The 21,414-nt window shown below is 36.2% G+C and overlaps 2 protein-coding genes and 1 non-coding gene across 5 annotated transcripts in view; 2 read left to right on the top strand and 1 right to left on the bottom strand.

Moving 5' to 3' along the window:
- The window catches only part of Nox (NADPH oxidase), a 57,930-nt gene extending 53,181 nt beyond the window's left edge, over positions 1-4,749 (top strand). Inside the window, exons 9-20 of one of the 2 annotated variants that reach the window (XM_064218643.1) lie at positions 5-190; positions 493-686; positions 988-1,124; positions 1,267-1,451; positions 1,567-1,664; positions 1,827-1,983; positions 2,212-2,326; positions 2,420-2,619; positions 2,714-2,850; positions 3,266-3,478; positions 3,617-3,814; positions 4,037-4,749. In XM_064218643.1, the coding sequence (XP_064074713.1) occupies positions 5-190; positions 493-686; positions 988-1,124; positions 1,267-1,451; positions 1,567-1,664; positions 1,827-1,983; positions 2,212-2,326; positions 2,420-2,619; positions 2,714-2,850; positions 3,266-3,478; positions 3,617-3,814; positions 4,037-4,234 (2,018 nt within the window). In that variant the 3' untranslated portion in view covers positions 4,235-4,749. Of the gene's footprint in view, positions 1-4; positions 191-492; positions 687-987; positions 1,125-1,266; positions 1,452-1,566; positions 1,673-1,826; positions 1,984-2,211; positions 2,327-2,419; positions 2,620-2,713; positions 2,851-3,265; positions 3,479-3,616; positions 3,815-4,036 lie in introns of both variants that reach the window. The other variant, XM_064218644.1, reaches the window with a different exon arrangement.
- A 4,435-nt stretch (positions 4,750-9,184) lies between these two features.
- LOC113402180 (small nucleolar RNA U3) lies at positions 9,185-9,388 on the bottom strand. Its single transcript, XR_003369202.2, has one exon. It is a non-coding gene; the product is annotated as a small nucleolar RNA U3 (small nucleolar RNA).
- Positions 9,389-18,475: 9,087 nt separating this feature from the next.
- Positions 18,476-21,414, top strand: part of LOC113402158 (repetitive organellar protein-like) — a 33,432-nt gene continuing 30,493 nt past the window's right edge. For both annotated transcript variants that reach the window (XM_026642331.2, XM_026642333.2), the window contains exon 1: positions 18,476-18,623. In XM_026642331.2, the coding sequence (XP_026498116.2) occupies positions 18,572-18,623 (52 nt within the window). In that variant the 5' untranslated portion in view covers positions 18,476-18,571. The remainder of the gene's footprint in view (positions 18,624-21,414) is intronic.

The raw sequence follows: 21,414 nt of genomic DNA, 5'->3' as shown, positions 1-21,414 counted from the left end.
GCAGGTCAGTGCCTGAATCTGACGTGCATGTGGGTGCTGGTGCTGATGCTGCGGCGCTGCATCACGGCGCTGCGCGTGCGCGGGGTGGGCTCGGCGCTGCTCGACCACCACGTGTACTTGCACAAGCTGACGGGCGTGCTCGTCGTGCTGTACGGGCTCGTGCACACCGTCATGCATCTCTGCAACTTCAGTAAGGCGACTTACTGAATTACTAGTACCGTATAGTTCGTGTCGGAATCAGCTATTTATGATTTATACTTTCATACTTCCTGTAGCATCTTGAAAATTTTTAGATGTTACTTTCGTTCCAGCTTGACTTCATATTAACTTTAATATATAATAGTCGATTTTTAAAATATTAATATTATCAGATACTAAAACAAAACTTCATAAAAAAATCACAAGCATCTGTAGTCCAACAGTAGTAACATGGAGTTTAAGAATATTTAATTACCTACAAGTAGAAAAAAGTCAAGATAATTCTTTTTTCAGGTCTAATAGTTGTGAATGACCCCGTCATCAACTCTCAGAATTACACAATATCGGAATGGATTTTCACAACCAAGCCGGGGTTGTTCGGCCTCTGCGGGGGCTACGCTAACCCTACAGGAGTCGCGTTGTGTGTGGCGCTATTTGGACTGTCTATCTCGTCTAGACCCGCTTTGAGGAAAGGGGGATGTTTTGAGGTAAGATTAACTACATGCAAGGATACAGAATTATAATTATTATCTAAAATCATAGACTACTACGTACATAAGGAACTTACGACCAAAGTTACATTTGTTGATAGACATGACAGTCGACACGTTCAAGTAGATTGGTAAAGATTTTTAGGTTTATGTTACTGCAATAATTGGCATCTACAGTTTGATGTGGGGTGTGTAGTAGTTCTACTTCGTATGAATGTACAATTTGTCAAATTTAAGACCCGGTGTATTTCATAAATATCGCATAACATAATATTTATTACATTACAATAATTTTCAGGTGTTTTATTTCGCGCATTTGCTGTATATTCCTTTTTGGATCCTCCTCATAATTCACGCTCCTAACTTCTGGAAGTGGTTCATCGTGCCCGGGTTCATCTATCTCATCGAACGGATCATGAGATTGGCTTGGATGAGGTATGGCTGCTAAATTAACCAAATTAAATGCTATCTTGTTGTTAAGCTACGTGAATACCTTTATTTTACTTACTATATAGTCTGTTTTTTCTAAAATGAAAACTCAACACAGCCCGTAATGTAAGTTCAATCCCCGCGGCAGGTCGGAGCGCGGCAAGACGTACATCTCGTCGGGCGCGCTGCTGCCGTCGCGCGTGACGCACGTGGCCGTGCGCCGCCCCCCGCTGTTCCACTTCCACGCCGGAGACTTCGTGTTCGTCAACGTGCCCGCCATCGCCGCCTACGAGTGGCACCCCTTCACCATCAGCAGCGCGCCCGAGCAGCCCGGTACGAGCCGAGTCGAGCCGAGTCGAGCCGAGCCGAGCCGAGCCGAGCCGAGCTGAGCCGAGCCGAACCGAGCCGAGACAAACCGTATGACAACGCACGTCCATTGTCCTTTCAGATTACATTTGGCTGCACATCCGAGGCGTCGGCGAGTGGACCAACCGCTTGTATGCTTATTTCGAGGAGGAGCAGCGTAGACTAAACCCCAGCGAGGAAGTACACGAGTGAGATCATTGAATTACATCGTAGATTCAATTCTAAAAAATAAATTAGATGACCAAGAAATAACTTAAAATGTCCATTTTTATTTTGTTGAAATAAATTAAATCAAAATAAATCGACAAACATACTAACAATTTTATCATTTACGCAAACAAGCTCACTTTCAGAAAAGTTACTCGCAGCGCTTCGGGGCAAAGCAATCGCAGTAGAAGAAGAAGCTCCTCGAGTAAGAAGCGTTCCGTCGACTTCTCCCCTCTCGCATACACGAATGAGGCTTTCACCATTGAAGAAGAGACCGGGAATGGATTCGCTGGTAAAGTTGCTCAATTTCAATACAGAGTTTCATCGCTTAGCTTACGAAACACTCGCAAGAAGCAAATCTACGAGGACGAGGTAACATATTTTGTCTGTATAATTATAGGGACGACGATTATTTCATCAGTATTAATTTCTTAAATAGAGGAGAGCACACTCTGCCAGCGCTCTAGTAATCGACGAAAAAATGGAACCAGAGTATCGTTAGTTGATTTTCTCATTTCAGCCTTATCGCCACCTCCTCTGACGAAACGTCCGTCGTTTCTGTCGCCGTTGAAGTTCCTGGAGAAGTCGCGTTCGATGCCAGACGTGCGCAACGGCAAGAAGCTGGGCATACAGACGTGAGTGTTTTTTCTTATAAGACTGTAGTCAGTCATCCTGCATGACCCGTGCATGACCCAAGGACGGCTCCGTAACGACCCGCCGGCCCGCAGGCTGCGCGACGCGGCGCGCTCGGAGTCGGAGAGCGCGTTCCCGGCGCGGGCGCTGCGGCGCGCGCGCGCGCTCGGCGCCGGCCGCGCGCCGCCCGCGCTCGCGCACAGCTTCCGCTACATGCGCCACAAGCCCGCCATCATCGCCTGCCCGCCGCCCGGCGCCGAGCGCCGCCGCTCCAACGAGAGCATCCTCAGCATCGGTGAGACGCCACGTCGCTTCCGATGCTCTCATGTTATCGTATAGGTCGCATGTTATCGTACTGTGTGTTCGATCGAAACGATCTCGCATTCCAGCAAGACGTCGTTTGTCGAAGAGCCTGTCTCCGGATCGTGACGTCGAGTCGAACGATAAGCCCTGCGCTGTCGAGACACCGCCTGAAACTATCGAGGAGGAATCTGCCCTGGACTACCCAGTCGGAAAACCGCTAGAGGTAAGTTTTATCTTGAATTTCCGTTGGTAGGTTCTGTTTTCGTCGTTACTATTGTTTTCTTTATTTTAGGGATTTTAGGGCTCATATAGGAGCACTTCGTTGTCCATCTGTCCGTTTGTCGTGACCCTTATTTGGGGAGCGCTCCGATGTATCTGTAGTTGAAACTAATATCGAATAGTCGAGTACTTGGAGCACTGATAAAATAAAACTTTTGACTTGGAATCGTGAAATTATGTATATAGCACAAGTAAAGAGTAAAATCCGAAAACCAAAAACTTTTTAGTCACCTTACAAAAAAAAAGTCTAAGAGGAAATTTTAAAAAATATTGATTGAATTAGCTCTTAATTTAAATTGTTTTAATTACAAAGTGTTTTCTTTGCGATACAAAGATTGAAAGTGTAACTCGCCGTTTAGATATACCTGGACGGCCCGTACGGCGCGCCCTCCTCGCACATCTTCCACGCGCAGCACGCCGTGCTCATCGCGGCCGGCATCGGGGTCACGCCCTTCGCCTCCATCCTGCAGGCCATCATGTACCGCTACTGGCGAGCGCGCGCGACCTGCCCGCGCTGCGCGCACACCTTCGCCACCGAGCTGCCGCACCAGGGCGACATGAGCCTCCGGAAGGTAAGCGGCGCCCGCCTCGGGAGTCCATCGCGTACCGCTGCCGGAGAGCGCCTTCTTCTCTACTTATGTGATACCCCGGATTACACTATTTCTCTAAGTCGTTACCTGAGCAGGAATTAAAATATCCAAGTTCGGCAGGTGGACTTCTTCTGGATCAACCGCGAGCAGCGCTCGTTCGAGTGGTTCGTGTCGCTGCTGTCGCAGCTGGAGATCGAGCAGGCGGAGGCGGGCGGCGAGCGGTTCCTGGAGATGCACATGTACATCACGAGCGCGCTGCAGCGCTGCGACATGAAGGCGGTCGGCCTGCAGCTGGCGCTCGACCTGCTGCACGAGAAGGTACAGAGAGCCTGTCGTTCGAAAAATATATAACCCTATGCTGTACTTTTAAGAACGAGTGCCACTATGAATACCCAATTTTAGACGTCTTTGAGATTAGTTATTTCATTTAGTTATGTCATTTTATTTAGGCATTACGTACATCACAATAAAATCATTGCAAAGCCAGCAGGACGATTAGCAATGCGCGTATTTGTTGTGAATAAGGATTATTATTTTCAGGAAAAGCGTGACCTGATCACTGGCTTGAAGACCAGAACTAACGCGGGTCGTCCGAACTGGGACAAAGTATTCCAAAGGTTGCAGGAACAACGCAAGGGGAAGGTCACGGTTTTTTACTGCGGACCCCCCCAGCTGGCACGCGTGCTGAGAGTTAAATGTGATCAGTTTGGATTTAACTTTAGGAAGGAAGTGTTTTAGATAATTTAATGATTAACTATTTGTAAAATGTTGACCGTGTATTTGTATATAATGTAATAAACGTGAATAATCTTTTTAATTTCTGACTAGAGCGTTACGTGTTAATAAAATAGTCTAAATTATATGTTCTGCCCTCTTGGAACAGCTTTTTCCTTTGGTGCATAATTATTCTCTTGTTTTATAGAATCTTTGTTTGTTAGTGCTGTGTAAATAAATGTAAAAGTGTTTCCTTATGTTAATTAACAATCAACTAAAAAGCAACTATCTAATTACTAACTAAAATAAAAAAAATCCAAACGTCACTGGTTTTCCGAGAAATTGTACACATAAATAAAAGTGACTACTTCGTTCTTTCTATATCAAGTCAGAATATTTCTTATTTTTTAGTGGATTAGGCAGGCGGACCTGCGAATGGACCACCTGATGGTAAGTGATTACCGTCACCCATAGACTTTGGCGCTTGTAGATATATAAACCATCAAAGATATCACCATTGCACCATCGACCTTGGGAACTATAGTGATTGTCCATTGTGCCTGTAGTTACACTGACTCACTCACCCTTCAAACCGGACTATAACAATACTACTTATTGTTATTCGGCGGTAGAATGTGTGATGAGATTGATGTTCAACTACGATCACCACTGGGCTAAGGCTCTCCTCTTTCTCCAATGCTGGTCGGTGGCAGAATTTTAATGGAATTAAACTCACTCATGCATGTTTCCTTGCGATGTTTGCTTTTACCGCCGAGTACGAGATGAGTTATTGTAAGTACAAATATAGCACATAAAAGTTCTGTGCTGCGGCGAAGTTTGAATCCGCAATCATTAGTTAAGATTCACGCGTTAATCACTGGGTCATCTCGGCTCAATTTAGCTTTGAACCTAGAGACTTCAAATTATTGAAATTAATTCAAATTATTAGTATTTCTTTTGTTTTGTAATTTCATTGGTATTATCTAGAATTCTAGAGTAACTATATTATAACATAGATAAGACTGCCATCTACAGGATTAAATTATAACTAAAGCAATTTGCTATCACTGTGTCGCGACATAGCTACTAGAAAATATTTATAGATGGCGTTAGTGTGTAAACTTTTTTTATATTACTTCAGTGGTTTAAATGTGTAAACTGTTTGGAGCGTTTTTGAAAAAAAATATTTGAGTGTGCGTTTCTCAATCACATTTGAACGAGTAAATAGTTTCTTATGAAGTTTCGCTTGGATTTATAAATGTATAATTTAAAAATAAAAGTTAAATATTAATTTTCTCTTTGTAAAGCAATCTAGTAACAGATGTATTTCAATGTAATTATACTGATATATTAAAAGTTTTTAAGAAATAAATATTGCCTAGCAATATCATCCAATCATATATTTAGGAAATTTGAGAACTTGCTTTTTTTGTTGGAACCGCCACTAGGTATCAATGAAAAGTAAGACGCTCATAAACGTAGCAAGAGTAGTTTTGTTTATATGTAATTTAATCGTGAGCACGAAGCTCTGGAGACTGGAATTTTAGAATATTATCAATTATCATCTGGGATCAAAATTGATTTTGTCGAATGATGAGTTTATGAAAAGTTTAAATCCGTCCTTTTTTATTATTGTGATAACGTTCACTTACCGATTTCGAAGATTAGCCATTATTGCAGGAGATGTTATCGAGCTGCTGTGTAAAGACACTCATTGTCCAATAGGATAGCATTACACCGGCTTCAATTATTAATCTGAGAAAATATATTATAAAAAAAAAACGAGTTGAATAAATTCCGTATTTTGTACCCCTACTTGTTCTTGTAAATATAATGCGACCAAACACGAAGTATATATGTATAAAGTAGTATAGGTTAAGAAAATTAAAAATAATCTCCCAAACGCTTCATAAACGATGGGAGTTCTGAAGTAATAAACATAAAATACAAACATATGAGAAATTATTTTTTTGAAGTCGCTTAAAAATCAACCATTAAGGTTTGTTGATGTGATCTGCACCCACATACTATACTACACTACTATACTATACTACGTAGACAACGCATAATGTGTATAGAGTACAGTAGAGCGCCGATAATCCGAATTAATTAGTTTGCTCAATTAGTATCAAGATTTTTTTTATTTTTTGTTATATTTCTATTTCTTTTTAATTTGGAGTAATTTATTATTATTTTTTGTTCTTTCACATTCTTGTTTTTATTTTAAAGATATATTAATGTAGGAGTGTAGTGTTTTGTTTTTTTTTTTTTTTTGTTATTTAAAATGTATAACGTAAACGCCTGTAGTGGTGTATCACACCGTACATGAATTTATTTCCTACTTTTTCTTAATAATTTGTGAATATGCCGATGGTGTTTCGAAAATCTATAAAATCTAATTGGGACCGAGGTCGATCCGTATAATCGAAAATTCGGATAATCGGACATATACTGGTAATAAAGAAAACGAACTGTCACGCATCTTTATTAAGTTTAACAAACACTGTTCTAAAACCATAACAACTGAAATATATCTGGACTTCAGAGAGTTCCAACTTCTTGTAATAAAACAAAACGAAACTACTTGGTTTTCATTTTTTATATTACGCCTAGGACCGATTCGGTTAATCGGCGTTCGGATAATCGGTATGTAGATGTTATTATTGTGTTCAAATCTGGTTAATTTGCTATCAATGTGACAACTATAATTTATACTTTAGGACAATTTTGTTGTATAATAAATATTTATTTTAGACGGTAATTGTAAATATTTTTTTATGAGTTAAAGGTAAACTATATTTTAAACAAGATATAAATATAACGTGTCAATTTCCTATTGTAATTAGAATAAAATTATCGTCGTATTGTTACCAACGCAACGTAAACGCTTTAACGAATTTTTGTATTTGTTTATTATAAATATCGAGAGTTTAATTTAATAAACTGCGATTGTTATAATGTTGTTATTTTATTTTTATAATAGAGGTATCGAGATGCGCACATGGGCCACCTGATGGTAAGTGGTCGCCAATGTCTGGGCGTAGCGGACTACGTACCATACCATTCCTTACATCGCCAACGCCATACACCCCCAACCTTAGGAGTAAGATGTGATAAGAAGTACCTTGTGCCTGTAGTTACAATATCTCACTCACCCTTCCAATCGGAACACAATAATACTAAATGTAACTGTTTGGCGGTAGAATATCTGATGAGTGAGTACATACCCAGCGAGCTTACACAAAGCCTTACAACTAAGTCGTTATCTATTTATCCAACAAATACATGTATATTACGGCTCCTACTCGACTGCGTGGACTCAGTAACACTTTTGGGGAGCAATGTATATGTTTTTACGGGACTCCACAAAATATCAAAAAAACAACTTGTTTAGAGTTAAAAAAATAATATAAAGAGGGATTTTTGATGATTGACAGACAGATTGACTTTCTTGTCTTTATCCAGGTCCCAGGCCTGTGTCAAAATGAACCATGTTAAGTAGTTCAATCGTCGATTTGTTTACAGACAGACATTTGCTTTCATATTTATAATTTTGGTACGACACCACAACTTGGCGTTACAAAGATTGTTCTCGGGTTTCTTACGTCAAAGATGCTCAGACGTGATTTTCCAATGGCAGTTTTTCTTTGACTATAGGCAGTAATCTTAATGCTAAACAAACCTAGAATATCGATTAAAATAATTTAGTAAAAAAAGGTTTTAAAGCATTAGAAAACATGTAAATTTACTAATATCTTTGATTGTTTAAATACCAATAAAACTTTAATAATGATAATAATAATACTTAAAATGTATAATATGTCTTTGTTATCATATCGAAATACCATACGAACATTTTGTTAATGTATGTAATTGACCATAAACTGATCACTGATCAGTGCTGTCGGAGATCATTTTATAACATAATTATAGAAATAATCACAATAGCTACGTGGAATGACGTCACGTTACGTCATCCTACGTAGCTTGTATATGCGTGTATTCGCGAAGATTATTTTGCGGAAATACGCGACGACCTCGCATCCAACCAGGTTGGATCCAAGACCGCGTCCTCTACGAAGGTGAAACCTTGGGGCAAGGACAAAACCTCGATCCAAGGGCGACCTCTAAACACAAGGTGACAGTCAATGTTACGGTTTTGTGAAAATTAGTTCCTTGAAGAGGGCGCTGCTGGGTTTGAAATGTAATTCAGTATAATTAGACGTAAGAAATATTGTTGTGAACATGACGCTGACAAATGTGTCTAATGCTTATCTCGATTCTCAGTTAAGTTCAATTTCCGTGTAGTCGGTCTTTGAAGCGGTATTTCACCATAGATTTAGTAATAATAATTCTCCTCGCTCGAAATTATAAATAAATACAAGCAATGTGTGATAGATTATTATTGTTAAGAGTTACGACTATTGAAAAATTAAAACTAAAACGGTGTTTGATATGTTAAATGTAATGTTTGAACTGCGATTTATGCTCTACGGAATTAGTTTGTGAAACGACTACGCTGGATGTTAGCTGGCTGAGTGAGGGACTGGGACTGGGACTGGGACTTGTTGGCAACAACATAATTATAATATATATTATTACATTAAAGTGTTATAATTGGTTGGAAAGCTGGATAGTAATGTTTTAATTTATAATCAGTTTTGAGTACAATACAAAATAATTATTCAAATGTTTTTTTTGTAGCCTTACAATGTTTTTTAAGATTATGAGAAATTCATTATAATTCTAAGAAAAGAATGAGGTATTTTTATAGAATAACGTACATACCAGCATTGTGAGCAACTAACGACGGCGGATTCCTTGGGTGAATAAAAAATATTTACATAATGTAAATTATTTTACATACATACAACATATGTATTACGTCAAAATTATCAAGTAATCTGTTTAAAGCTTATGATGGCGGTATGGTATATTTCTTCATAATGTTAAAACATATTTATGGGATTTAAAGCCGCTCAGACAGCGACAACGCCCCTCGCCCCCCTCCCGAAGGAGAAGAGTGAACGATCATCGAGGACTGACGGCCGAAGCCGTCGTCCGCCTCACGCTCAGGACGCCGCGCCACGTCTCCTCATCGCGACTGGTACGATCACACGTAGTGTCTTGATCTCGTGAAGAGCTTACTATAGAAATGATCCTATGAAGTAAGGTCTTAGTTAAAATTAAACTTTTTAGCGATAGTGATTCGACGAGTAAGAATTTGGCAAGCGCGATTCAGAAAGGCCGTAACCTTGAACAGCGACATCTAGCGGCGCAAAAGAAAATCGCTTAGACTTCAGGTGTTTTAGTTTACTGGCGACATCTATTGGTGTAATTTAGTAGCATTGGATGACTGATTCAACTTTTCTGTTTTTTATTTAACTAAATATTAATTTATCTTTAACCGAATTTTAATCGAGTGCTTTACCTTTACTGAATCAGCCAAAGTCATTCAAATTTAAAATATTCTTTTTTCAAATAGGCTCATTAAATCACGTTTGAATCGTGGCTCCAGTTTTGAATTAAGTTTCTACCAGCGGTTCGAAAAATAGATTGACTGAGAAGAACCGGCAAGAAACTCAATAGTTACTCTTTTCCACCATTTAATAACAGAGTATATCAGTAAACAACACTTATTTTTTTATATATTCTGCCTAGAAATTAGTAAATACTAGTTCATGCTTTTTATCTTTAATACATCTGTTGGATTATCAATTGATTTTCAGAGGCAAAACTGAATCTCTTTTAAAAAAAATGTTATCTTTTGCTATAAAAGAGTTGCCTGTTACTGGCCAGTAACTTACTTAAATTATTGAAGTACTTACTTAAAGTATTGCAGTAAGAATGTCAATTTAATATTTTCTGCGATAGTCATTTTTTTCATATACCTTCAACGTAACATCGTACGGAGGGTTTGTTACCCTAGTTTGTGGTAAAACTTACCCCTCGATGATACGTTTACCATCTACATCGATGATTTCTCTCACGTTGGAGACATGCCTGCTTTCGAATAGTTTTTTACCTAAAATTTAATTCCGCCAAGCCCTATTATTAACGAACGTAAACGAGTGCCATTTTAAATCCCATACGGGACTATACGTAGAGAAACGTCAAAAGCGAGTTTAGACACGTTGAAGACTTAATTACAAGAGCTAGGATGGGTGAATATTGCGTTAGTGTTGGGTAGTATCAGTCGGATGAAGGATTTCCAATTGCTACCGGCAATTGCTCAAATGTACATATATATCTTTGGATATATGAGGCACTTTGGCATCAATAAACAAGAAATAGATAACTCATAATGGGTGAAAGAATCTATCCTTAAAACTGGTGTGTATGTGAAAGCACAGAATGACTTCTGCTTGTGAAAAATGCGATTAAAAAATGAAAATACACGATACAACGTATGAGGTAAAATTGCGTGTCATTTAGAGGCTATTCATTTATTAACATAAAACATAATAATAATCCGCCTGTAAATTTCCCACTGCTGGGCTAAGGCCTCCTCTCCCGTTGAGGAGAAGGTATGGAGCATATTCCACCACGCTGCTCCAATGCGGGTTGGTGGAATACACATGTGGCAGAATTTCGTTGAAATTAGACACATGCAGGATTCCTCACGATGTTTTCCTTCACCGCCGAGCACGAGATGAATTATAAACACAAATTAAGCACATGAAAATTCAGTGGTGCCTGCCTGGTTTTGAACCCGAAATCATCGGTTAAGATGCACGCGTTCTAACCACTGGTTCATTCATTACGTTCATTTATTACGTTAGACTATTTTCGTTTTGTTTTTGACGCCCTCCTTCATATTATAAGAAAAAATAAGAATAGGCTGAACCCCTCCCCTTTTTTAGATTTATTATTATTAGATTTATTATATTAGATTCTAGTTTAGAATCTATTTATTGAAATTTTTATTGGTAATTTCAAAGGTACATACTAATAATTTTTATTTTTTGGCCCGCCCGTTGCCATGGAAATGGAAATATCGTTATATCCATCCGAGCGAACCTCGACAATCGAACCTTTTTCAAATAATTTTAACTTTGCGCATTTTTTTGATCTTACGTAAGAACTATGGAGACTCCTTCCCAACCCCTTGTAAGAAAACAAGAAATGATGGACCTAATTCCCTCCCCCCTAATTCGTCTTGTACGTAATAAACGAATGGCCCCTTATCAATAGTAATAAAGCCTACGTAAAGAACTCTATAGCCTAACAATGATTTGATGGTAATATAAATAATAGAACTTAAGTACTTTAGAGTGACATCTAGTGGGCGTCTAAAAAACTAATTCTCATATTTAATAATAAATATTTGAAGCACTGCAAGTTAAGTCATCTCGTTCCATAATATGTCGCTAGATGTCGCTGTTCTAAAACTGAATACATTTCCAAAGACAATGATTTCATAATCATTAAACACACTATGAAACATTGCTAGATTATTTTTGTATGATATTGGTAGACGGAAGAGCGAATGGGCCACATGATGGTTAGTAGTCACCGCCGACCTTAGACAAGAGCACTGTAAGAAATATTAATCATTACTTACATCGCCAATGTGCCATTGACCTAGGGAACTGAGATGTTATGTTTCTTGTGCCTATTATTTCTACACTGGCTCTCTCACCCTTCAAACCGGAACGCAACTATATTGGGTTCTGCTGTTTGGCGGTAAAATATCTGATGAGTAGGTGGTACCTACCCAGACAGGCTAGTAAAAAGCCCTACTACCAAGTAAACTACTACTACTAAATATAAAGTTATACATTAATTTCGGTTTATGGACTTTTTGCAAAAGATTTATAATATACACCTATGGTCATTGGATAAAAAAAAATATACAAAAAATAGCTCATCTAAATTTTAATTTGATTTTGAGTGAAGAAGTGAGGTCATATTTTTCAAAATCATATATTCTACCGGCAAATAGCAATATTTAGTATTACTGTGTTCAGGCTTGAAGAATGGGTGAGCCAGTGTAACTACGGACATAAGGGGCATAACCTCTTGGGTCAAGGTTAGGAGCGCACTGGTGTTATGAAGAATAATTACAAGCTTGCAGTCCCGGATAGAATCCCCAGTCAGACATTTTATTCGTCATTGAATTTCCAGTAGAAAAACGTAGTTTGATAGGAGGCAGTGTGACATTTTTATTACAGGAAGTATACGACAGATGTAACTTCAATCATTATAGTTAATAACGAAGGTATTAGATATAAACTGTTGCTTCTCAATATATATTCTGTAATGTTTTGTATGTACGGAAAAATATTCATGTTTTTATGAGAAAATGTGATTCTCATACCATCGGTACAAGGAACAAACACAATCTTGTCACTCCTGTTACTCGACTGCATAGAGTCAGTATCTCTTTTGTGGGGCAATGTATAGGCTTCTACAACAGGATCCCAGAAAGCGTTCAAAATGCTTCTGTTGCCAAATTTAAAATAATTGTTAAGGAACACTTGTGTGCTAAAGGTTACTATACAATTAGTGAGTTTATGTTTGATAGCACACCTTGGGAATGAAACATATATCATATACAATTATGTATGTAATTAATTTGACAAAAAAAAAAAGACCCGCTGAGTTTCTTTCGCCGGTTCTTCTCAGGTCAGGGTGTTCCTTTTTCCGAACCGGTGGTAGTGTTTAATTTGACCATCAATAAGAAAGTGTAATGCTTCTATGTTGAATAAAGGAATTTGAGTTTGAGTTTTGAATTATCACGAATTAAGTTTATATGAATATAATATTATTATATTAATAGATAACGACGGAGCTCTCTGCAGCTTTTCGATATAAACCACTGGTGGGATCGATAATAAATTATTGGGTTTTCGGTTGAAGAATCCTCAGTAGCCGTCCTGAGCCTGGAAGTTAGAAGTGTTTCGTGCATCGAAAGCACCTCAAAGCCATTGATCCTGCGCCTGCACTTTTTCCGGTCGTGTTGAATTTGCAGTCCCATCGGGTTATGCTAGTGAAAGGATAGTGAGTGCTGTGAATCTGTGCTTGCACACACTTGATGTCCTGCCTAATCGCCTAGTGCCCCTTGAGATAGGTCGTGACCAAAATCGATCAGAAGAACATCATAATTTCATAAAGAATGTTGACACCGAAAAATGATTTGTAAAATTTCTTATCATTTTACGAAATAAACATTTCCAAATCGATGAACAAAGAACTCAAAATTACAAATGTTAATATAAATAAAACGATTTGTTGATAACATTTATAAAGAGAAGTGTATTTCTACAAAACTGTTATCACACCGTAGTTGGCTGTTATCGCACGTAACGTGATATCTTTATTTCTTTTCGCAACATTCCACGAGAGAAAAATATATTTATCCGTCTGTAAACTAGCTAACCAATGTCAATTCATTTTGATATATTCGTCACTATAGAATATATGTATATAAAATATAGCAGTAACATCGTATTATAGGTAAATTAACGGCGTATAAATTCCTGGACAAAGCATTTCCTCAGTGGTGACGCTAGAACAAATGTGTGTGATGGCAACATCAGCCGTACCGCTTTCATTTTCCAGTCAAAAAGAAAACATTAAACTAAATAACATGTATTATACACTAATTTTGAGTATGCATGTACCGTAAGGTGTGTTTGTGTGTGTGTGTGTGTAACTACAGGTACAAGGGACATAACATGTAGTTCCCAAGGATGGTAACGCATTGATGATTTAAGAGATACTTTAAACACAATCAAAAATGCTAATCAATATGTTGACTCGATCGGTAGTTTTATAATTTAATAATATGTTCTTAATGACCCTATCTATGATTTTTATATATATTAAGATTTTTAGTAATCATCAATGAAGCCAAAATATAGTCTATTCAAAACACAAGAGGACAAAACACAAATAAACAACTCAACAAAAAATATTCGTTATGGTTTTGTAAAAAAATTGTGTTTTGAACGTCGGAGAAGCTGTTCTCAGAACTTTGGAAGTAAAACAAAAGTGGATATCAGCAGTTAAGGAGAATAGTTTTATATAACACTGTACCACTTAACTAGTGATATAACTAAATAAAGATATGTCAAATAAAGAACTGTTAGTAAGGCACAATATAGCTGAGCTATTAGCAAATCGCATGCAAATACGTAGATCTAAGGTGTGTTTATCTTTATTCCTTCTGCGACTGGAATAGACTATAGGTATTTTTGTAGGTGGAAATTTCACTGGCGGCAATCTTATTTTTCACTTTACGAATCCATCCCAAAGGCCAGGCCTTACGTTGCACCTCCATCTTCACTTAACACACGGTTAAGAGGTAATTCCACCAAGCTGGAAGCAGTGCGGGTCTATCGAACGTATCAGTGCATATTCAAAACATAAGGCAGAATTTTATTTAAGTCGTGTGAGTTCCCTCGCGTTTTTCTTCACCGCCAATCACGAGTCGACACAAATTATTCACTTTAAGCTCACTAGTTGGCTCTGAAGTAACATGTTTTTTTCCACTGAGCAATCTAGACTGACTTATTATATTCGGTCAGATTTTATTATTTACGTTTTCTATGTTCCATAATCGAGTGGAGTCTTGTTATAATTCTAATACAAAATGAAATAAAAACTAAACGTTTAATTCATTCTAGTTATTTTTTATCAATTAGAAACATAATGCTATTACCAAAGAAGAATAATTACTCTATCCTAGCCGATTCTTGGAAGATTCTACATTCCAAGCCTATAATTTGGACATTAAGATTTTTTGTGCGAGACTCGGGCTATATTTTTGAATGAAGTAGGTAGACTTTAATTTTGAATGTTACCTCAATTTAATCATAAAATTAGTACATAATTAATATAAACATTAAGACCTTGTTATTGTAGTTAATTTTAATAGATTAATGATATTTGTATCCGTAATATAGTTAGTATATTATCAAATAGCAATACTATGTTCGAGATAAAATATTATCATTGGAGCAACATATACAGTAACAATATTTAACCCCTGAACCGACGGCTATTTAAACGATTGAATATATACATAGTTATATACATAATATCAAAACTATGCATACGTTGTCTTGTCTGTCTGTATATATAATATAAATGGATGGTCTGTACGTTGCGACAGACGAGACGTTCAATGATAAATTGGGTTTAAACAAAATGAGTCGCAAGTATATATATATATGTACATAAAATATGAATATTTATGGGTTCCAATTGTCATAGCGATCGGTTCAACGTTACAAAGTTAATGAGCTATGACGCCATCTAGTGGCGATGTATACCACTAAATCACGGGATAATAATATATATTATTGTTCAACGAAAACCGAATGACGTGGGCAAAGAAGTGACGTCACCTTTCAGACTTAGAAAAATAAAAGGGGCATCCATCTTGGGTTGTCACGGTGGTAAAAATTTAACAGTCAGTTGCGTTCTTGATGAATTTCATAATATTTCATAAGTGTCCGTCGTCATTTATTTTAAATATTTTAGTAAATGCTCGATTATAATGTCATATGTATACAAAACTCCGTAAAAATTACATACATTTGGTAAATTTAACTTTGTCAATTCATAAACTATAAGCGTTTGTAAAAGTTTATTATTAAACACGAGATTATATTGTAGACAATAAGAAAGCTTGGAGCTAGTATTTATTGATTGACATGACTTTATATTTCAACCATTGAAAAAGAGCAACTATAGAGTTTCTTGCCGGTTCTTCTCGGTAGAATCTACATTCCGAATCATCGTGGTGATAGAAAACTAAAATGGACTGTAACTACAGGCACACGGGACATAACATCTTAGTTCCCAAATTTGGTGGCCAATTGGCGATGTAAGGACCTGTTAAAATTTCTTACGACGCCAATGTCTATGGCCAGTTGCGACCACTTACTATCTGGTGGTCCATTTGCTCGTTCGCCAATCAATGTTGTGAAAAAGGCTAACATATACCCGATCCCATTACATAACAGCGTGCAAGAATAAACAAACTATACTAGGTTGGTGGCGGTGGTACCATCAGGTGGCCCATATGCTCGTACGCCTAACCATACCATAAAAAAAATGCCTCTAAAATATTACTTGAATAAAGTTTATTTCTAACAAAAGCCTTTTGTATAATTGTAATGATATTAGTACAAAAAATGTATTGTTCCATAATTGTGTTTACATTTTAGGCAAAAACTGGGCCTCAGTGTCAAGTGTAACATAATGTATACAAATAAATTAACATTATTTAAAGCATGCATTAATTATTTTATTCAACCCGATGAAAACAATAAAGTATATTTACAGCCGATTCCAACGACAGGAAGAAGCTTTGGACAAATAAACAAGTTCGACCTTGCACTGACATGACATCATTCAAGATCTAAAATATAATATTCATTATGGATTCGTGAGGAAATGGCGTTTCGAACATCGGCGAAGAAATGAAAGCGATTACAAGTATAGTGTATTGATCATTCCAACCACAAGAGGACAACAGACAAATAAACAACATTTGACATCGAATTGGTCGAGAGCTCGAATAATCTATATTCACTGGGGATTTGAGTCGACGAAGCCGTTATCAGAACGTTGGAATTAAATTAAAGTGGATCTAAGTACTTACTTGGAATAGTGTTGCATTATAAATGAAGACATAACAATCAAGTTCTGTACGTAGTGTACAATATAGCTGTGCGGTTAACGCATCGCAAGAAATACTTAAAGGCAAAGTTTGTTTATGTATTCGTTCCTTCCTTGATTGGAATAGGCATATATCAGTTATTATATCGTATTGGTAATTGTTTTAAATGATCTAGCGACCCGCCCTGGCTTTACACGAGTACAATTTATTAAAGAAAATTATATGATGTATCTATAATTTATATCTTTTTATCAGTGAAAAAAATGTTTAGTATTTGCAGTAACATAGCAGAAGTATTAGCATGGAATACTTAAATTTAAGATTTGATTGTTCTTATTGCCATTGAAATAATTATAGTACAGATGTTTATACGAATGTAACATTTCTAGAAAAAAAAAGCCTTTGATATATGCAATTACAATCGTATTCAAACTGAAAGCGATTGTAATCTCGAGTAGGTAAATGAAATGCAGTTACGTGCACTTTGTAACCGAGTGGGAAACCCCCCACAGGAAATTCGGTGTTAACAATGTACTATTATTACAGATCACTTTTATTTAATTTATTTCTATTTGTGTATCGACTTTTAACTGCCTTGATGGTTTATTGGCTGGCTTGTAAGGCTGCAGATCACGACGTCCAAAGCTCAATTCTCGAGTTGCACCAGTAAATGTCAAAGCATATTTCCATCAAGATAATTTCAATAGAAGCATGGAACTTGGGCATTGACGGTTCGACTTTTTTTTTGTTTTTACAATAAAGATTCAGGCACGTGGGCCACGTGATGGTAAGTGCCGACCACCGCACATAGAAATTACTGCTGTAAGGAATATTAATCATTCCTTACATCGCCACCGAATTTGGGATCTAAGATGTTATGTCCCTTGTGTATGAAGTTACACTGGGTCACACCCCCTTTAAAACGGAACATAACAATACTAATTACAGCTGTTATGCTGGAGAATATGTGATGATTGTGTGGTACCCTGACCGGCTTCCACTAAGTAAATCGGACAACTATGTGTGAGAGAATAGAGTATCTGTTGAGTTTGCACACACATCTGTGCAGTATGGTATAAGCTGTATAATCAGTTCACATCGTCAACATTTATTAAAAGCAGTCGCATCATTTAGGCTCAAGTGACACGTTCACACACAGGAAAATATAATCATTACCCGCCTACTGTTGCTGACGCGTTAAATTATATCATAAAACAACAATTTACATTTCAATTCATATTTACCTCATACTGGATGAGTGATTTTAAATACGAATGTACAAGTGTTGAGGCACATTGTGTATTTCGGGACAGCTAATTTAGCAACTCATGGTGACGAGTTTCCACGCAGCGGCGACCCTTGCTGGTAATCACGCGGTAATACGTTGGTCATTGCGCTGTCCATGCTTAGACGGTACATAAAATTACACCGGCTCACTCAATAAATGCAAAGCGCTGCTGTTGTTGTCAGAATATACAAGTAGGTTATGCCACAAACACATTTTCTCGGAGCCCTATGTACATAAATAAACGGATTAAAAGTTAATTTTAGAACTCTACATTCCTATTATATTCAACGTTCAAATGACTTTTTATTCTCAAGCATATCCGAGCCATGAGCGTAGTGTTTAATATTACTCTGATAAACGTATTATCATATAAATCCTCAGTATAGTCTCACGCACGGATGCTACCGTACGTGCGCACGCGCAGTGCAGTGAAATAACAATGATTAAACTATGGATTTGCCTGGCTTTAATAGCCATATCGGGATGTGGAGGTAATTTTTTTTATATAAATTATCGTATTTAAGAATTCTATATTAAAAAAAAAGCATTTATATGTTTTTTGGTGCCATTTATTGTATACGCGTGTCAAAGGTCTAACGAATCACCTTAAACATCGGCGTGATAGTTGTAACTCATTATTTTAATATATATTAAACACATTACGTGTTACGGAATATTTAAAAGGATTATGAAATATATATATATTTAACTATAAAATTTTAATATTACGAATGTTTTGTTTTGAGATTTATATACTTGTTAAGAGAATTGATGTACCTACTGCTTTTGATAAAACTTTTAGTACGATTTAGTAACCCGTTACTTTGAATTTAAAAAACGAATGTGTTTTTATTGATATATTTTGTGAATAGTAATAATCCAGGCAGTTCTGGGGTTCATCGTACCTAATATCATTATATTGGAATCATTTGTAAGTTATAATATTATAATTATAGGAGTAAGAATGATTATTATTTTTCATTTCTCTAAATAATTTATAATATATTAATGACAATATAATATTAAAAATTAAGTAATTAAGTTTTAACTAGATTAGATATATTTTGGTAATGTGACGAAATTGTTGAAATTATAATTAATTAAAAATTTAATAACAACAGCATTATATCGTAACGTTTTATTGATACGAATTAAAGTCTAAATTCAATTAAATCAAGTCAAATAAAGAAAAAGCTAATTATATTAAGGAAAGTATTTTAGCAATTGCTGAATGTGGATATACATATACGTAAATTAAGCTATTCTCCACGAAAGAGCCTTATATTTAAATCGCCGTGGTTTTTTATACCTATGTCCAATATTAACACGCGACAACACCTACATCAAAATATTTTGTTACATTGACAAATAAATGGAACGAAGCGATTTTCATACAATTATATTGTTAAAGAACAAGCACTATTTGTATACAAATAAATTAAAATAAATATATTGTTGACAAGAGCCGAGATGGCCCAATGCCCAGTGGTTAGATCGCGTGCATCTTAACCGATGATTTCGGGTTCAAACCCAGGCAGGCACCACTGAATTTTCATGTGCTTAATTTTTGTTTATTATTGATCTCGTGCTCGGCGGTGAAGGAAAACATCGTGAGGAAACCTGCATGTGTCTAATTTCAATGAAATGTGTATTCCACCAACCCGCATGATTCTCATGAGAACTTATTCGTTTGCTTAATTTGTAATATATTATTAAATTAACCACCAGACCCGGCTTCGGCACGAGCAGTATGACAAAAATTATTATTAATAATAATATTTATTTGTTGGAAAAAAAATCCGAGAACTTCAATTTTAATAAAATTTTAATGAATTATATACCAAAATTTTCCTCATGGATCACTTCGACCATTAGTGTAATCCGCATAAAAATCCATTTAGTTGTTGTGGAGTTTATCGCGTACGCGGCGACTTTATTTTATAATAAGTAGATATTAACCGTCGCTAATATTTGTATCGATAACTATTCCTTTCGGTTTGACGTTCATAATTTATCCGAGAATATGGATTCTGTGATGAAAAACTCGAAACTCACCGCTGAACTCGATCGTGAAATTTCACTGAGTAATGCTACATTATTATAATAACAATTATTCTAACATTTAAAAGATAAAGTCATATATATATATAATATTAGTATTAGAAATATTAATTATTATTAGTATATTATTCAAAACAAGATTATATAGATGATAAAAAAAAAAAACGTGGAGATATTACTATTTGACTTCCAGACAGGATATTTTATATACATATGTAATTTTATTTAACTAACATAAATTTGTATTTTAAATGTTGAAAAAGAGTAAAATAAAAAGAAACTATATTAATTTTACGGTTATTATTATGTTGATATCATGTGATTGTATCATCCATAACCTATTCCACTCACTGGACTCCTCCCAAGACAAACAAACAACTTTAACTTTGAATTAATGCAATATTATAAGTCGAAATATTGAATAATCTATGATATTCTTATCTTTCCTATTAATTCGCAAATAAATGTCATTTTAAATGTCGGCGAAGCTGTTATCAGAGCCGTGGAATAATGTTGTATTATTAATAAAGATATATTAATCAAGAACTGTTTGTAGTGCACGGTATAGTTAGCTTGTCAAATGGCATATAATATCTCAATCTATATCTAAGGCTTCATCAATTGGAACAGGCTATAAGGTATAAAGATTCTTCGATAAATAACTTCAAAATACGAATAATTTAAATATAGTTATTTCTTATAAATTTAGCGTTATTTTTGAAAACATTGATGAACTAATTAACTTGTATGATTCATGCACTCCGATGATGTCATGCATAGTAAAGTAATGTTAAGTTATTGGTTTCGTATGTTTTCAAATGAAACTAAGTCATTCTATGAACAAGATATTCGAACTCTTTTCATAATTAGTTTTCATTTTTACTATCCTTGCACCAACCTTGGGAACTAAGATGTTATGTCCCTTGTGCCTGTAGTTACACTGGCCCACTTCCCCTTTGAAACGGAACACAACAATACGGAGCACGGTTGTTTGGTGTCTACCACCATATCTAATAAATGGGTGGTACCTACCCCGACGGGCTTGCACAGAGTCCCACTACTAAGTCATTATTACAGTTAAATCTAAGCTGTATTATTAGGATTATAAATAATAATAATAAATAAATATTGGACAACATCACATACATTACTCTGATCCCAATGTAAGTAGCTAAAGCACTTGTGTTATGGAAATCAGAAGTAACGACGGTACCACAAACA

This window comes from Vanessa tameamea, chromosome 23, assembly GCF_037043105.1.
Source record: "Vanessa tameamea isolate UH-Manoa-2023 chromosome 23, ilVanTame1 primary haplotype, whole genome shotgun sequence".
Classification (NCBI taxonomy): domain Eukaryota; kingdom Metazoa; phylum Arthropoda; class Insecta; order Lepidoptera; family Nymphalidae; genus Vanessa; species Vanessa tameamea.
The sequence above is the reverse complement of the archived record's forward strand: the minus strand, read 5'-3'. Positions and strand labels throughout refer to the sequence as shown.